The sequence below is a fragment of the Haliotis rubra genome, unplaced genomic scaffold (genome assembly GCF_003918875.1).
Source record: "Haliotis rubra isolate DU_JTF1 unplaced genomic scaffold, ASM391887v1 Scf1536, whole genome shotgun sequence".
NCBI classification, from domain to species: Eukaryota; Metazoa; Mollusca; class Gastropoda; order Lepetellida; family Haliotidae; genus Haliotis; species Haliotis rubra.
Genome location: NW_025765488.1, coordinates 27,826 through 44,857, shown reverse-complemented (window position 1 = coordinate 44,857; position 17,032 = coordinate 27,826). Strand labels below are relative to the sequence as shown.

General features: G+C 39.9%; 1 protein-coding gene and 1 long non-coding RNA gene across 2 annotated transcripts in view; one reads left to right on the top strand and one right to left on the bottom strand.

The window, feature by feature from the left end:
* The window catches only part of LOC124270676, a 111,679-nt gene extending 98,169 nt beyond the window's left edge, over positions 1-13,510 (bottom strand). Inside the window, exon 1 of the mRNA XM_046705708.1 lies at positions 12,839-13,510. Coding sequence (XP_046561664.1) covers positions 12,839-12,955 — 117 coding nt within the window. The 5' untranslated portion in view covers positions 12,956-13,510. The remainder of the gene's footprint in view (positions 1-12,838) is intronic.
* Positions 195-16,793, top strand: LOC124270677. The gene is made up of 3 exons (XR_006896857.1): positions 195-206; positions 3,003-3,006; positions 16,525-16,793. It is a non-coding gene; the product is annotated as an uncharacterized LOC124270677 (long non-coding RNA).
* Positions 16,794-17,032: the final 239 nt, after the last annotated feature.

Below are 17,032 nucleotides of genomic sequence, written 5' to 3'. Positions count from 1 at the left end.
CGGGATACCGAACCCAGTCAGAGCGGGTGGGTGTGCACTCAAGTGTAACGGCTGGTTCATCTGCAGATGCCCTCAATGCTCATTGCGTGTGTATGTATAGAGATGTTGGGTTTTGTAAATACATGCTCATTTTTTGTGTATAACATTTTGCAATCAACAGACATCATAACATGTCATGTGTTCAAGTATCACACCTGCCTGTCTGTGTAATTTCACAATGTGACAGAGACCGAACTCGGGCCATAAATCAATGCATTTTGTTTATGGTGTATAGCCTGATCGGTGTTAAGTTCAAATTGCATGTGGTCAGTGATCACAGATGTGTATTGAATATAGTCATTAGCAGACAGGCAGGCAGACACACAGGTGTCAATAAAACAAGACATTGAGTTTTGTCTGTGACAACGACATATTAATATCACAGTAAGAAATTCTGTCAACGCTAAATAATGACATTGCTTTTAAGTATCGAACTGAGAAAGTGACTCGGTAAGGAGAACGTGTGGTGAAATAGACAAATGAAATTATATAAACAGTTAATTTACTGTCATAACATATAAAAAGCTTGCGCCTGTGAGATATCAACCAAACATTAGAAAAATAGCTCACACCAAAGCCTTCACCGAGTATTCACCAGACAACCCGCTTCCAAGTTGCGCGAACCTATTTCACTGCGCACTTGCTATGAGCACAGCCCAGCTGTTGAAACCACTTGAATTCCCCCCAAACGCTGGGGGTAAATTAGTGAATCGTTTGAACTACGATTTCGCGTGGGTTTTTTCATCGCGTTATTTTTCAATTTTATAAGTTGAATTTGCATTTTTGATGATTTGTTTCGGTAAGTCCATACCGAAGGTATCAGAATCTGCAAAGTTGTGTTTTACGTTGCATGTGACCTTTAAGCACAAACAATCTCAAGTTACAAGAATTGTCTGCGTTTAAAACTCTTGCAAAGTCTTAAACTGCTATTTGTTGTCATCTATTGGTAATGGTTTTGCACATGTGTGAAAGTGTTGAAATTCGTGCAAATTCTCACCTTCGAGCAGACATATATATGCCTCTATTCCTTTATATATTGTTTTGATGTTGGTATCTGAGAGAATAAACAAATTGCATAATGTTCCTACTTGAGTATTTGTCTTGACTTGACCATGAATATTTCGCTTGATATGATTATTGACGCACAATCTTTTTGCGCTAAAAGCATGAAAATTAATTGCACGCGAAAATAACTACAATTACAAAAAGTGGGCGGTCCTGAATCGATGTGGTTTTCAGCCGTAACATTTATTCAAGACAAAAGGACACAGTTTGGCAAGTAGACCCCGCCTCTCTGCAATTTATCAGAAGACCACAGTGAATTAAAGTCTAAGACCCATAATCTGGACAGCCCTTGCTTCGAAACCATCCCCATCTATCACACGCAGGACAGCGGAGAAAGGGAAGACGCACTGGTGCTCATCTTGTTAAACGTTCAGTACAAATCAATCATCATAAGATGAGAAAGGAACTTGGGAGTGGAACGCTTTGAAAACCCGTAGGAATTCAGAAATCAACACTTCACTGACGTAATTGCTCGCAAGAGTAGAGGCCAGTAAGTCGAGTGTCTATCCTCTCTGCATGAAGTACAAGACTGGCCTCACAGCCCATAGAGTCATGTATATGACAGTACTACAGTGCCCCAGCTAAGCTAAAGTAAAGCCAAAAATACTTGGAAAATGCTTTCTGGCAATTATTTGATAATGGTTGATATTTCAGATTCAAGACTAATACATAATCATTCATACCACCTTGACCTAATATGGCATATGAGTAATCACGATGGACCATTCCCTAATCATAATGATTACTTGTAAAATATCCAAAAACCATGGTAGAAACACTTCAAAAAAACAAACTATACTGTGACCCACCTGGCAGGGAGACAGGGTGACAGCGTTATGTAACGCACGGGCAGTGCATCTCAGGGACTGTCTCAAAATATCAAGTGTCAGTATCACTGCTGGTCAAGGACTCTAGCGGGATTACAACATGTGAAACTCGGCTGATGTTAACGCCATCCCCCAGACGATATTCTACCTCGATTTTGAGAACACGGTCTTCAGCCTTTTGCCACAATTCTGGGGTAATTCTCACAAGAGAAGCATACACAAGCTCTTAAACATCTGAAAGCTTGAATGTGGTATTATTGCGAGCAATAAAATTCTTACAGTTACCCAGATCAGCTCGATGGGATTGAGCTCACAGTGTCGTACTGGTGTACACAGAACTATGTGGCCTTGTTTTGCAGCTAGTTCGTCAGTTGTATGCTCTCCAGGGAGTTGAGGTTGACAATACGATGTGCCGTTGAGATTGACATCCAGTGAACGAGGGAAAAACAAAGCGCCTTTGAGCAGCTGAGTTGAGCTGGATATCGGTGCTATACAAATGTTAGTATGTATGTATGTATGTATGTACAGGATTGGCTTTTTGTGCTGCCGGATTTTTTTCCATGAGCTGGGGCTTTGTTTCTGATTGCCTGTAAGGCACGTTACAGGAAGTGAGAAAATCCTGCAACTGAGCATTGAGATCGTTCATGGTGGGTGTGATGGTACCAGGGACACGCAGGTTATGGTAACTGACGTTATCCAAAATGATAACGCTTGGTTCGTCCAGCTGCGGTAAAAGCTGATGTTCGAATCAATCCAAAAATACCTGCCCATTCATTTCTCTATGGTAATCACCATTAGATTTCTTGGCCTCAAAAACAAAGTCACAACCCCCAATTAGTCCCTTGCTACGGGTACCAGCATGCAAGATGATCAGGCATCTACCTTTGCCTGATGGTAACACTGGTGCCTTAGAACAATCTGAAGGAAGCCACATCCGATCGGTTGAGTGATTTTTATTACACCAGGTTTCATCAAGGTATATAATTTGAAACCCCAAATTGCGGTACTCTTCAACTGTTCTGAGATAAGCTGATCGCATGGACAGGATTGAGTACTTTTCTCTAAACACAGCTCTGTCATCTCCCCATTTGGTGTACCTGAGCCCCATTTCTACCAGAGCTACAATAAGTGTTGTTTTCGAGACATTTGTATCTTTGATCTCATCTTGTATTTTTGCACACGTCGGTGGGATTTTGCGTTCATACAGTTTATAAACTTTGTAAACCTGACTATATGTCAAAGTAAGGGTTTTGCACATTCTATAGTAAACCCTGTCATAGCTGACGAGAGGTTTCCCCCTTTGTTTCTCCAGTATGAAATACTGGTATTAATTTGAAATTAATTGTGCTGCAGAGATATCAAGTCGCATGTTGCTAATTCAATGGCAATGTAATTATTAACTACAACAAGATTTCCATCTTTTTTACATATTGATGTTCAAATAAACAAAACTTTTTACAATCATATATGTAATTTAATAAGTTGAGGCTATATGAATAATTATAGTCTGTATGTCTGTAGACAAAGTCTCTTGCATAGCCTACGTCGGTCTTGAGATGAAGTCCCATCTCAGGCCAAGAAAGACTTTGCCAAGCCTCTTCCGTTCAAAGCACACTCGTTTGACATCCAAGGCATGAAGTACCAGGATGCTTGCAGCGGTGACAAGGGCCACTAGGAAGAAGGTCTTGAAAGTAATGAACCCTTCAGTTTCCTGGAAGTACATAAGTGCTGCAGATACTCGGCAACTATCTGAGGTGATGATGTACTAGGGAAAGTGATGTGCTTCGTCTCGCAATAAGCCTAAAAATTGTTCCAATTGTCATCGTAGAGCTTGTGTAGAGGTACGATGAGCTGTAGTAATACCTGTAGCCACTCGCTTGAGTAACCCTTAGCGATCAATGATTTATGAAGATGCATAGTTCTAGTAGAACGATAAACCAACTTCTTGATGGTCAATAAGGCGCGACCATAAGCAGTGTGAACTCTTGTGTCGATCGTAGTTTTAGAAGAACTCTTGGAAGTAACGCCGGTGGTGGGAATGCATACACGTTGAGGTTCTCCCAGGGTATGCTAACAGATGGTCCTGGGTAGCTGAGTGTTGAATCTGGTTGCAAACAAGTCCACCGCTGAGCTCGTAATCGGAAAGCAGTGAGTCATGCATATCTGAGGATGTAGCTTCCACTCTGTCAGGGATGGCCGAGCTGATCGGGACAGTGAATCAGCAATGACATTTTTCACCACTGGTAAGTGATTCTCTCTGACGTTGAGTGAGTTTAGTTTTACGCCGATTTAGTCAACATTTCAGCAATATCACGGCGGGGAACACCAGAATGGGCTTCACACATGGTACGCATGTGTGGAATCAAGCCTCTGACTGTGATGTCCAGAAAGTCTATGAGATGGAAGAACTGCTGAATCCAGTGAAGAAGTTGCGGTGATTCTGAGAACCCCATCTGGTTGATGTACCACACCACTGTGGCATTGTCCGATCATACGAGTGGACTGGCTGATCGTAGAAGTTGAGCCCAATTGGCTATCGCCAATATAACCATCCAGAACTCTAGTTCATTGATGTGACAGGACTGAGAAGCGTCCATGTAAAGGTGATGAGAGGGAGCGAACGGCCTCAAAGAGACTCCTCCATAAACGTTCGATTCTACCAGCCACCATCGTAGATGGGGATGGAGCATTGAAGGTAGTAGGATCGGCGTGTAGGGATCGTCAATCCTGATACAAGGTCTGAGGAACTGTTGTAACAACCGAAGTTGCAGTTGTCTCTTGAGGGTAAGAGATTGGGCTGAAGTTAGCAGACCGAGGAGCTCTTGCCACTGCCAAAGAGTTCTTGGTTGAGTCAGTGCAAGGGGAATAAGTCGTTGAATGTTGACAAACCAGTCTCGGATAACAAACAAGCCCCAGTGTCGAGCATGGCGCTGATCAGTTCCGACTTCTTAAAATTGACAAACCATTCTAACTGGTGAAGTCGCTGGATGTAGAAACCAGATGATTGATGTTCCACACCACCACCAAGTACTCGAGTTGTCTGATCATATGAGAAGACTGGTTGAAAGTAAGGCAAAGTGTTATAGCTGGGATAACTGCCTTGAACTCCAGTTCCAAGTCAAGAAAAAATCCCCGCAGACATTCGTCGAGTCACCAATGCAGGATGAAGAATCAATAAAGGTAGAAGGATTGGTGCTTGGTGATAAGCGATCCTTAGGAACGGCTGTAGAAACCTCTGGATCATCCGTAGTCGTCGTAAAACTCTGTGGCCGTATGCATATGTCGGGCGTAAATTCTAGTCCGGGAGTAAGTAAAATGTGTGCCCGGATGTAACGTTAAACCGGTATGCACATATTAGACGTAGTTAAAGTCACACCAGTCGTAGCGCTCTATATTTACGCCACCTACCCAGCAGGCGTAGCTTTGTAAGGGTGTCACTGGATGCCGAATCTTTTTTCAGGCGCACAGTTTCAAAAGGTTTGAAAAGTGAACGTTGTGCGAGAATTGCGCTCGCGTGGTCCTGGATCTGCGTTCGGCTATAAAATTACACAGAAATGTAAAATATTTCATTTCCTATCCGTTGGTGTAAATATAAGTGCGACTACCTCGGCGGTTTGAGAAATAGACCTTGCTAAATGTTGTCAAAAATTGTGTTACGCGTTGAAAAACTGTCAATTTCTCTGCCTTTTGTCGTGCACCGATAAAAGCACTCTGCTACGATTTTTTTAATTTGGCATTTTTACAGAAAGTGTGAGCGAAGAAAATACAGCCTGATATCTGAACGACATAAGTGTATATGAAATGGGTTTATGTGCTAATGCATAATGTTACACGCTCAACATTAAAAATGACTAGCAATAAGTGTCAAGAAAGGATTTTCTTCTGTGACGTCAACCGACGACAGAGAGGTCATACCCGTATAAAGATAAGGGGGCATAACTCCGCTATGCTAAACACTAGGTCAATATAAGTCAGATCACATGGAGAAAAGTTGTTGTGGATACGGACACTATATTTCCGTTATGTTTTGTTCATTGTGAACCAAACTATTTCAGCTCAAAGTTCCCCAATGTGAGCGGATACGCTTTGGTAGTTACACAATTTATAAGAAAAGATGACAACGTACTACATGTGAAAGCAGGTAAAAGAGATTTGGACGGCCCTATCCGATATGTAAGTTAGTTGTTAGATTCCCATATTCTTCTGTTTGTGTAGATGTAATTTTGAATCGTTATTAATTGAGTACTACCCATATCTGCAGATGTAATGAAATTACTGATAATAATACAACATTTTAGTTGACGTCATGGCTTGTTTTATGCATTTTGCGACGTCGGAAAAAGACGACATTGGCTTGCTGATTAGTATATATATATCTTACCTAATTTCCATTATTTGTATAAAAGGTCTCGGCTTCTATGTCAGAATTTCACACTCTTTAGACAAAACATAAAATGAATGATTTTACCATTTAAATAGCGTCCTGAATATATCAACAATTTGACGGTTTGATTGTGTATCTAATTGTGAGCAACACGCACACCTGTTTGGCATCAATTTAACATATGAAAAATAACAATATCTCAACACCTAAATATTTTGTAGTTATGGTTACGGAGGATCTTCTTATACTTGTGTAAAGGTTTAAAATATGGTGTACTACACTAAATGCGTCAATTTCTTATGTAAATATTTTTCAAACAATCAAAAACTTTCAAAGAATAAAAAACACCTACCCTATATCTACGTATAATATGGTATTGAACAAGGCTAAATGTATATACTGAAATTAGTTTGATGAAACATTATCTGAATGATACGCAAAATATACATCTGAAAGTGTAATCGGAAGGATAGGGCGATTGTGTTTTCAACCGACCTTCACCTCAAAGAAATTGCCTAATATGTACAACAATGTTGACGTATGACATCGCTACCGCCGACCAATTTCTTACAAAATGGCGGCTTTGGTGACAAGGGTACTAAGGATTTTGCGAGGACCCTTCCATTGATTCAGTTATCGTTTGTACATAAAAATGAAATGTAAGTAATCAGAATGATTCTGACTTTCTGTGTATTGTGATATGTTTTTATCGTTTTCATTATAAGTAAGAGGAGAAGCCAGAAAAGCAGATAATTACCGTTGTCGTTCTGCATGATTTTGCGACAGTCATGGCATCACGCTGCACAGAAACTTTGACAATTTCATTTTAATTATCAAATCATTGCATTGTATCTATTTATAATTTCCTATTTCTTGCTACGATACTCTTCCCATGCATATTACAAAGGTATTGAGCCATTGCAAGCAATGAATAGACAGATGAATGTTGGAAAATTTCAGAAAATGCTACGCAGTGTAAAATCGGAATTTGTCTTTGTTAACATTTCAAACAAGCACAGCCTTTCTAGCAGAGCGTTCGTTTGGACTTTTCACACCATATATCTTCGTTTCATTTTATCAAGACAGTTGGTATTGGTGACAAAGACATTGATTCTAAAATGTATGGGGAGCTCAGTGATGCATTTGTCGCAGCTGAATATGATACGTGATGTATTGGCGTCTAAAACCGGCCTTCGCGAAACGTGATTTTGTAAACACTATCCAATATTATGGCGGAATTCGCACTTTGGCATTCGTGTAAGTGTATTTTCAGAATTATCATTAGTGATTTCATGAAAGCCTGATATCAGTGATCATTAATATGCTATTTTTGAAATTCAATACTTCTTAGTAGTAATTATCCGATTTGAACATTTCAAAACATAAACCAAATATCGCTGTGAATTGTGATTTCGTAATGTGTCAAAAATCGTGACTTTTATGATGAAGCATATTTTGAAAGTCCATGTTATTTCTCCATTAGGATCCATTGGTAAAGTTGTGTTTTCTCGGTTTTCTTTGGTTTTCCATGATTAGGGCTGAAACGGATGCGCCGCGAAGTTGTTCCGCGCTTTTTACCGGTGGTTTAAAAACGTTCGAAAATCTAAAAATAGCACACTGCGCCTCGATGTAAATCCGTTAAGTCGGGCGTAGTAACGCCTCGGCTTAACCGACGTTATGCATGATGTGTAAGAGGAGGGCGCTGCTAAGCCCGACGTAGTGTGTTACGCCTGACGTTAGCTACGCCCGACATGTGCATACGGCCACTGGATGTGAAAGCTAAGGCTGACATTAGTAAACCCAGCAAATCTCAGGCCCACTAAAGAAAACTTTCCCACTGTGCAGAAAAATGCAGAAGAGCCCACATTAATCGTGGAAATAGCAACATAAACATAATACCTCGCTACTGAAACAGTAAAAACAGCAACTTCATATCGCTAAAACTACATAAAAAAACGAAGAGCCTGCAACTTCGATTTTGCGCATGCACACATGGAAGAGGAAGGCTCGATCGCATGTTGACATTTTCCAGCTTGGACAAAAGTTACATTCCCTTTTTAAGTATTTCTGTTGTGTTATTTGGCATATCATCATGATACTTGTGTGCACACTTGTTTGTATGAAATGACTGACAGCAATTATTTCGACATATTTAATACTTTCTCGACGTGAGGCGATTCATGGTTGCTCGGAAATTGGAAAGAAGCCCGGATCGTAATGCACATGTGCAGTGGAGGCCAAAGTTCGCTGATATAAAAATGTTGCAGTTTCATAGTTTTTCGCTGCCGATTTACTGTATCAGTAGCGAGGTATTATGTTTATGTTGCTATTTCCACGATTAATGTGGGCTTAACTGCACAGTGGGAAAATTTTCTTTGGTTTGCCTGAAATCTGGCCGTTGTAACAGTAATTGCCACAGGAGGGATGCATTGATTCGGTGAGCCACCACTGAATGTACTGGGAAATGAATGCCGCACTAAAACTAGATCGCTCTCTCGCTATAACACTGCCTGTCTCGTGCTTCACTGCTATTTGTTGTTTTGTTGTTTCGCAAAATGTAGAAGTCCCCTGTAGATATGGTGCGCAGGCATAGCACATAGTCGAATATGTGGTCAAAACTCCATACACACAAATACTCAATGTCATATACAGTGGATAACTATACTGAGTCAAAAAAGAAACTTCACATTCTTTCTTCAGGGCACAATAAAAGAACGAGAGATGGTAAGATGGTTAAATTGTTATTATTTCATTGCTGAGATCTGTGTGATGTACTCGATACACTGACAGTGCCATAATCAGTTACATTAGGCTACACCGCCGTTCCAAAACATGGGTATACAGAATGTCAAGTCACAAGAATAAAAATGCGAAATTTCTCAGTTCAATATCGTGTATGGCCGCCCCGCACATTCACCACTGCCAAACACCATCTCCTCATCGACTGCCTGATGCTTGTGAACACGTGGTTGGGGATTCTGAGCCATTGCTCTTGCAAGGCAGCAGCGCCAGTTCCTGCAAATTCTGAGGTTGGCTCCTAAGACCACGAAGCCTTCTCCCAAGTGCATCCCAAACGCGTGCTCTATTGGATTAAGGTCAGGGGACCTCGATGGCCAGTCCATGACGTTGATTCCAGCGCTTTTGAAGGAAATTTCGTCAACATCGCGGTATCGCGGCGAAAGCATTATCATGCTGGAACTGTAAACCTGGGCCATGAGCCGCCATGAAAGGAACGAGTTCAGGGTGAGCACCTGGTCGCGGTAAGCAGCAGCTGTGAGGTTTCCACGGATGACAAGAAGTCGGAACGGTTGTTCCCACAGAAAGCACCCCACACTATGCAACTTCTGCCCCGAATCTGTCGACTTCCTGTACACAACATTGGGCATACCGTTCACGCGGCGTCGTCTCCAGACTCTATGCCTGCAGTCCAGCGAATCTGAGGGTAAACCTGGATTCATCACTAAAGACTTACTTCGATTCCAGTCTCTCTGGGTCTATCGGAGGTGACGTTGGGCCCACAACAGACGTTGACGTTGATGAAACGGCGTCAATATTGGCTCACGATATGGACGTCGAGAATGGAGATTGGCAGCCTGCAACCGATTTCGAATGGTCTGTGAGGACAGTCGACCTCTAAACATCTCAGCCCTGGTTCCTGTAGCCGGCAGAAATCTGTCATGTAGGTGACATAGGACGATTTGACGATCTTCTGCTCGTGACGTCACACGTGGATGACACGACCTTGGGCGATCAGAAGTGGTGCCAGTCTGTTGTAGACAACCTTGCAAGTCATACACAGTACGACGGCTGCATCCCATTGCTCTTGTGACGTCAATAACTGATCTTCCCGCTTGCAACATGCCAACGGCACGTTCACGTTGCACATTTGACAATCGTGGCATTTCAAGTACCGTTAGAACTGTGGTTTAAAAGGGTTTTTTTAATTCGTGAGGCCAATGCAAACACGTGCATATGAAGAAAACTTCGATGCGAAGATCACGTGATCGACTGCACGTACAAAACCTGATTTGGCACTAACGTCATTTGCACGACAAATGGATGGGTTTGAGTGGGTTTTGCTAACGTTTTTCTGGAGTCGAAAGATAGGGATCCCATTTCGGATACATAGATGTATCATCAGAGAAAAAATATTCATTATTTTTCAAATTACATTTTGTGAAGTTTCTTTTTTGACTCAGTATATATAGAAGCCAGCATGGCCATCTACCAAGCTGTCTCACTATAATGCTGCCTGGCTTGCGCCTCACTGCTCTCTTTAGTAATTCGCAGAATGCAGTAATTCCCTGTGGATGGTATAAATCTGGTGCGCAGTCATTGTATTCTGTCGAATAGTTGGAACTTCACACACACGAATATTTCATGTGTGATAATACAGTGAAACTATGTATAGTAACCAGTTTATTATATTCTTAAGGGTGAAATACTGTAAATATTGGTGAAAATAAAAATGGTATTTTCACTGAGTAGAATAACATGTTATTTCACTGTGTAGAATATCACTTTTGCCTGGAACTACAACTGGGTTGCGTAATAAAATGCAGACTTACTCGATGTCTCGATCATTTATAAACAATGATCAAAATATAATAAATAGAATATTTTGTTGATGTTGTCAAATAACATGTATATTTCATCTTGTGGTCTGACAAAGTTGATTGTTGGTGCGCCACATGTGAACATATCAACATTGTCAGACCTCGAGATGAAATATACATGTTATTTGACAATATTAACAAAATATCCTCTATATATTCTGTTGTTTTTTATAATTGGTAAGATGGGGTATTGTATTGCCTGGTGTTGCACATCATTGGACAATGGAAATAGAGACCACAGACGAGGTAAATAGTTTTGGCTTCAGTTCAATCAACATAACCGTTAGTCAACTTACTAGATGTTGTTCGTACATAACATGACAATTCTTTTGAATTAAACATAAATCCATTCTAATTTCAGCTGTATTTTATTTCAGTGCTACTTAATAGATTGTTGGTTAGTATGTACATAAATATAGCCCATTGTCCTACCACCATGCATGTCTTTAAATATTGTACATTGAGTTTCATATTTAGTGGCCTTAATGTCAGAAATGATCTGTTCTGTTCTGTTAACTTGCAGACCCTCTGTTCAAACTCCAACTGCAAGTGATGACCTCATTTTAGACATCTGAATGTTTTCCTCTTTTGTGAAATGCCTACACCAAATTTCTGGCAGGTCACCGAGTCCATGATTCTGGAATACGGACCAGAAATATATTCTATGTTATTTTAGGATGGTATACAAATGTTAGGTTACGTATTAGCAAATATATTGTCTTGCAATATATCATGATTCAGGTAGCTGCACTGTGATACTTATGACACATTGGGAGCTAAATTGTTTGACAGTGAATGACACTGATTGTGCCTGCAGGTCCGTTTTCCAACATACTCTGGCCCTAAAAATAGATGTTATGGTTCTGATAACAGCAATCTCCAAATCAGGTTGGATAGTTTGGGATTCTTTTTTCATTTTTGTACAATTTCTGACATATAAATTGTGCCAATTTGTCAATTAATAAGAAGAGAAACATCAGTTGGGAATGTCAGTCTCTGGAAGTTCCAAATTATACAAAATAGATAATAAAAACATTTCATACAGATTTTTTACCCAATATACCAGTTCCCATGAGATATATTGTTTGACAGGTGTATTGCAGTAAATATGTGTACTGTGAATACCCCGCAGTCTATGTTTCAAACTTTTCAACAAGAAAATGTTACTGGCAATTCTTGCAGATTTGTGTCTGAATATTACCTTCTGAGTGGGTGAGGTTAGTTTTATGCCGCACTCAGCAACACTAACTTCTGAGACATGGTGTTGATAAGCCCAATTACATGTTCCAGATGCCCATATTTAAAAAAATAGCCTATGTTAAGATTTATTTAGCATAGAGGGGAAATAATTTAGGCCTTTGTCTTTATTTACTAACCGTTATTTGGTAACCGATGTCACGATGCATGTCAGTTGTCATCGCTTCATACAACCTCCTACAGTAAACTACTCCGTAGCACCCCGTTTCTTGGTTTGCAGTTGCTTCATTCGCTAACATCACTGATGGAAACATTGCGTTTGTTTTTCGACGGATATAATGTCTCAGTTTGACTCACAATTAAGCAGCGACACAGCAACGTTCGCAATGTTTACATTCCCACAATGCATTTAAGTTGTAGAATGAATGAATTCACGTATTTGTTATGAATGAAAAAATAGTTACGTCAGAATGTTACCTAACTGAGAGGTCACTGGTTATCCAATCAAATCGTTAGAATCTCAAGTCAAGTCGTTACGACACAGGTCAACGCGATACGACACTCGTGTGACGTTCTAGATTAGTATGCAACTACCCATATTTGACCACGTGGGTAATAAATATATATGATGGTCATGTAAATAAATCTGTATTACTACTTGTGTCGTTCTGCCTGACCTTCATTGTCAAAACTATAAAAAATCAACTCACCCTGTAAGATACATCATCGAATTCACCATTCTTCAAAATAAACAAACATACAGAAATAATCTTGCTTTTTGTCTGATCTGTTTGTGTAGTCTTTTCTACTAGCCCATGAAAGTTCATGCTGAATGCGATGTATAATTTTGAAGTTGTTCACTGTCAAAGGAATGATTCAGGCATCTCTACTTTTAGTTCTTAACACAGTAGATCTATTCACATGGCGCCTCCGTGTCCAGATGAAACATGCAAAGTGAGAAGAGTAAACAAACACATTTCAACAGTAACGTTAACTGTAGTCTGTGTTCAACACAATATCTTTCTGCCTCCTTGTGTTACTATCAGCCAGTAGAGCTGTCCAATGTTCTTCTTCCACTTTTTTCACTGCGAATGTCCGTGTATTTCCACCTTGGCTTGAAATGTTTTGCACGATATCTTGAGTTGGAAACAAAGTTCCGATTAACATAAATGACCTATAAATTATCACTTCGAAGTCGTAGTCAAGTCGTATGGGGTACAAGTTGTTGACATCATATTTGATGTGCTCGGACGAAACGGGGTCTTGCTAAACCAGCTGGTTACCAAAACGGTGCCGCATATGATTGACAAAAACAGCCACACAAACAGTTAAAGGGGCACTGATCCAGAGCAATTTCGTAGACTGGTTACTGCTTTTGTTATTGTTTTTCTCCCGTGAGTACCCGGATGATATCCCAGAATTCATGACTGGTTCGTTACCTGTGCTGCGCCACCCTCATGCACAATTGATAGTATAAGTATAGACTGATCAACAAAGATGAAATCTTTTTTACTTGATAATATTTCCATCTTATGTTGTGAACACGCCGATGTTGCTCCATTGCTCACACGTAACATTGAAGCTATATTACACTATTTAAGTACAATTAAGAACTATAGTTCAGGGTACTTTATTACACAATATATGGAGGTAGAGGTAACTATGAGTGAGTGTGTGAGTTTAGTTTTACGCCGCACTCAGCAATATTCCAGCTATATATGGCGGCGATCTGTAAATAATCGAGTCTGGACCAGACAATCCAGTGATCAACAGCAGAAGCATCGATCTGCGCAATTTGGGACCGATGACATGTGTCAACCAAGTCAGCAAGCCTGACCACCTGATCCCGTTAGTCGCCTCTTACGACAAGCATGGGTTACTAAAGATCAATTCTAACCCGGACCTTCACGGGTCAGGGTTAACTGTATTTCTTTCCCAAGATGGCAAATATAATACTAACCAAAGCTTAATCTAAGGATAAAACTTACCGACAATTAATCTAAGAAACAAAACAAGTAAAAACACGATGTGAACACTGATCTTGATTACAATCCTCATTTTCACATTAATTCTTACTATTTTTAAGAATTATTCTGCAAAGATATTCGGAAATATTCAAATCGGTGTGTTGAGGATTGAATGTATATTTATATAGCACTTGCTCGCTGAACATTACGTATTTTAAGTCTGTGATATGTTATAGATAGATGATAATAAACGACCTTCCGTGTAATACCATTTTTATTAAACGAGTAAGATCTAATGATTTGGTATCAAACGAGCGAAAGCGAGTTTGATACTAAATCGTTCGCGAATTTGATAAAAATGGTTTTTCACGGAAGCGAGTCGAGTATTCTGTATTATTACCCACGTGGTCAACGTATGGGTAGTTGCATACTAATCTCGTACGTCACAAGAGTGTCGTATCGCGTTGACCTGTGTCGTAATGACTTGACCTGAGATTCTAACGATTTGATTGGATAACCGATGACCTCTCAGTTAGGTCACGTTGTGACAGAACTACTTTTTCATTTATAACAAACACGTGAATTCATTCATTCTACAACTTAGATGCATTCACACTCTGGAGCAGTGATGACTTAGCATAACATTACTATGTTGGCTGGCCGCATGGAACTCTGGGTAGGAGATTGAGATGCATTGTGGGAATGTAAACATTGCGAACGTTGCCGTGTCGCTGTTTAATTGTGAGTCGAACTGAGACCTTGTATCCGTCGAAAAACATAAACGTAATATTTCCACCAGTGATGTTAGCCGACACACTCCGGCACAGTGATGACTAACATAACATCACTGCCACAGGCTAATTTGCATATCACGTGACCGGACTTTTCTCTTGTTTGAAAACAAACGCGCACATTCATATAAGAAGAGACTGGACTCACGAAAGCTTTTCGGCGCTCTCTTCCTAACGTTTTACATTGGTACATATATATTCTTCCACAACTGCGACAGTGAGGTCTATGACAGTACATATTTAGATATCAAACTGGCTGCATCGTTTGCTCTCCATCAGCTTCACTGACAGCAGGCTGAGCCGTACAACCTATGTAAATAAAGGATCGCTACGCAAATCGAAATAGTGTTACACGTTTTTGGATATTTTCTCAGTGAAACTAAACCATTCCATTAAAGATGATTAGTTAGATGTGTAGACTCGTAAAAAATAAAAGAGCTAAGAAATCTGTACATTATATTGAATGGACATTGCAAGATGTGACGAATCGTCACATTTTTCTGGCCTGTGGCAGAGGTACTACGTAATGTTTCCACCAGTGATGCTTGCCGCACGGAGGAGAGTGGTTAGCCGAGTGAAGCAGTTGCAAACCAAGGGGTGCTACGGAGTAGTTTACTGTAGGAGGCTGTACGAGAGGCGATGATAACTGACATGCATCGTGACGTCGGTTACCAAGGGGGCAGACGAGAATGGCGTAGTGACGTCAATACAGTGTGACGTCAGCAAAAGTGTACTTCAGAACAAAATTCTTCCGCAACCTCTTTATGAAACCGGTTTCGGTTTAAAACCATAACAATAACAAAAATACGCTATTTTGTCAATTCAATGCATGTAAGACGTGGGTAATAATGTAGCAGTATGTTTGTAAATAGTATATTGTTAGATTTTAATCATCATCATAGTACACTTATATGAAGTAAATTAATAACCTAAACCTAAATATTTAATAACCTAAGCCTAGATATTTAAAATTCACTTTCCTTAAATACTTGTGTTAACTTCAGCACTTGCACAAATCTACTAACTCATAGGTAAGCTTGGATAGTTCAGCCTTTTCATTGTATATAGGTTCATGGGTATTGTCACTCGGGCAGTCACAGGCTTGGCCTGTTATTAGGGTTTTATTGTTCTCTGGGGCCACATGATTGTTTTAGTCATGTGGAGTGACTGCTTCAAACTTTTGCTGGTCAGTCAGCCTATTTCTCCTTTCTGCCAGTGAGCACATTCTTTGCACAAGATCACATAGGGTAAGTTCATTTATTACTGTATCCGGAATCTTAGGTTTGGTTATTATGTATTTTAAGCATTGTTATATATATATGTAGTATTTTAGCTAGTAGTGTATTATATTGTAAGGTAGGTTTAATTCAACTTACTTATGTATTCAACAGAGGTATATGCCAAGTGTATTTCATGGGATATACATGTATGTATGTACATTTTGTATGTGTAAACGGCTTAGAAGTATTCTATGTATCATGTATGTATGTATATTATTTTGGGAATGTATCATGTATTCTGTACATGCTAACGTAAGTGTACCATAACTATTATCCTATATTTATATAGTATATTTATTTGTGCAGGGCTTATCACTGCACATCGATCACTCATTCCAGCCTGCGTCCCTGAGACGAGGTAATATATTGATGTCCAATTGCATGTGCATGATCTTTATATAAAGTGTAATATGTTTTATCTAAAGGGATTTGTAAAGTATACAGAAATGAACTGTAAATCTTAAAAGTGTTATAAGTAATATCGTTATCTTGTGTCTATGTACTGCCATGATGTTTATGATTGAATTATGTATGTTTTAGGGCAGATCTGGACTTCCATTTGTCCAAATAAATCCCTCGAACCACTACAAGTACTCCCTTGTTTCTTGAGATGACATGGGTACCGCTGTTACAATAATAAAATACCACACTCGGTCTCATTACTTACGAATTATACGAAACTCGTGTCCTTCCTATGGTTTCTGACCTCGCTTTCGCTCGGTCAGATACCATAGGAAGGACACTCGTTTCGTATTTTCGCTCGGTCAGATACCATAGGAAGGACACTCGTTTCGTATAATTCGTAAGTAATGAGACCGAGTGTCCTCGCTTTCGCTCGGTCAGATACCATAGGAAGGACACTCGTT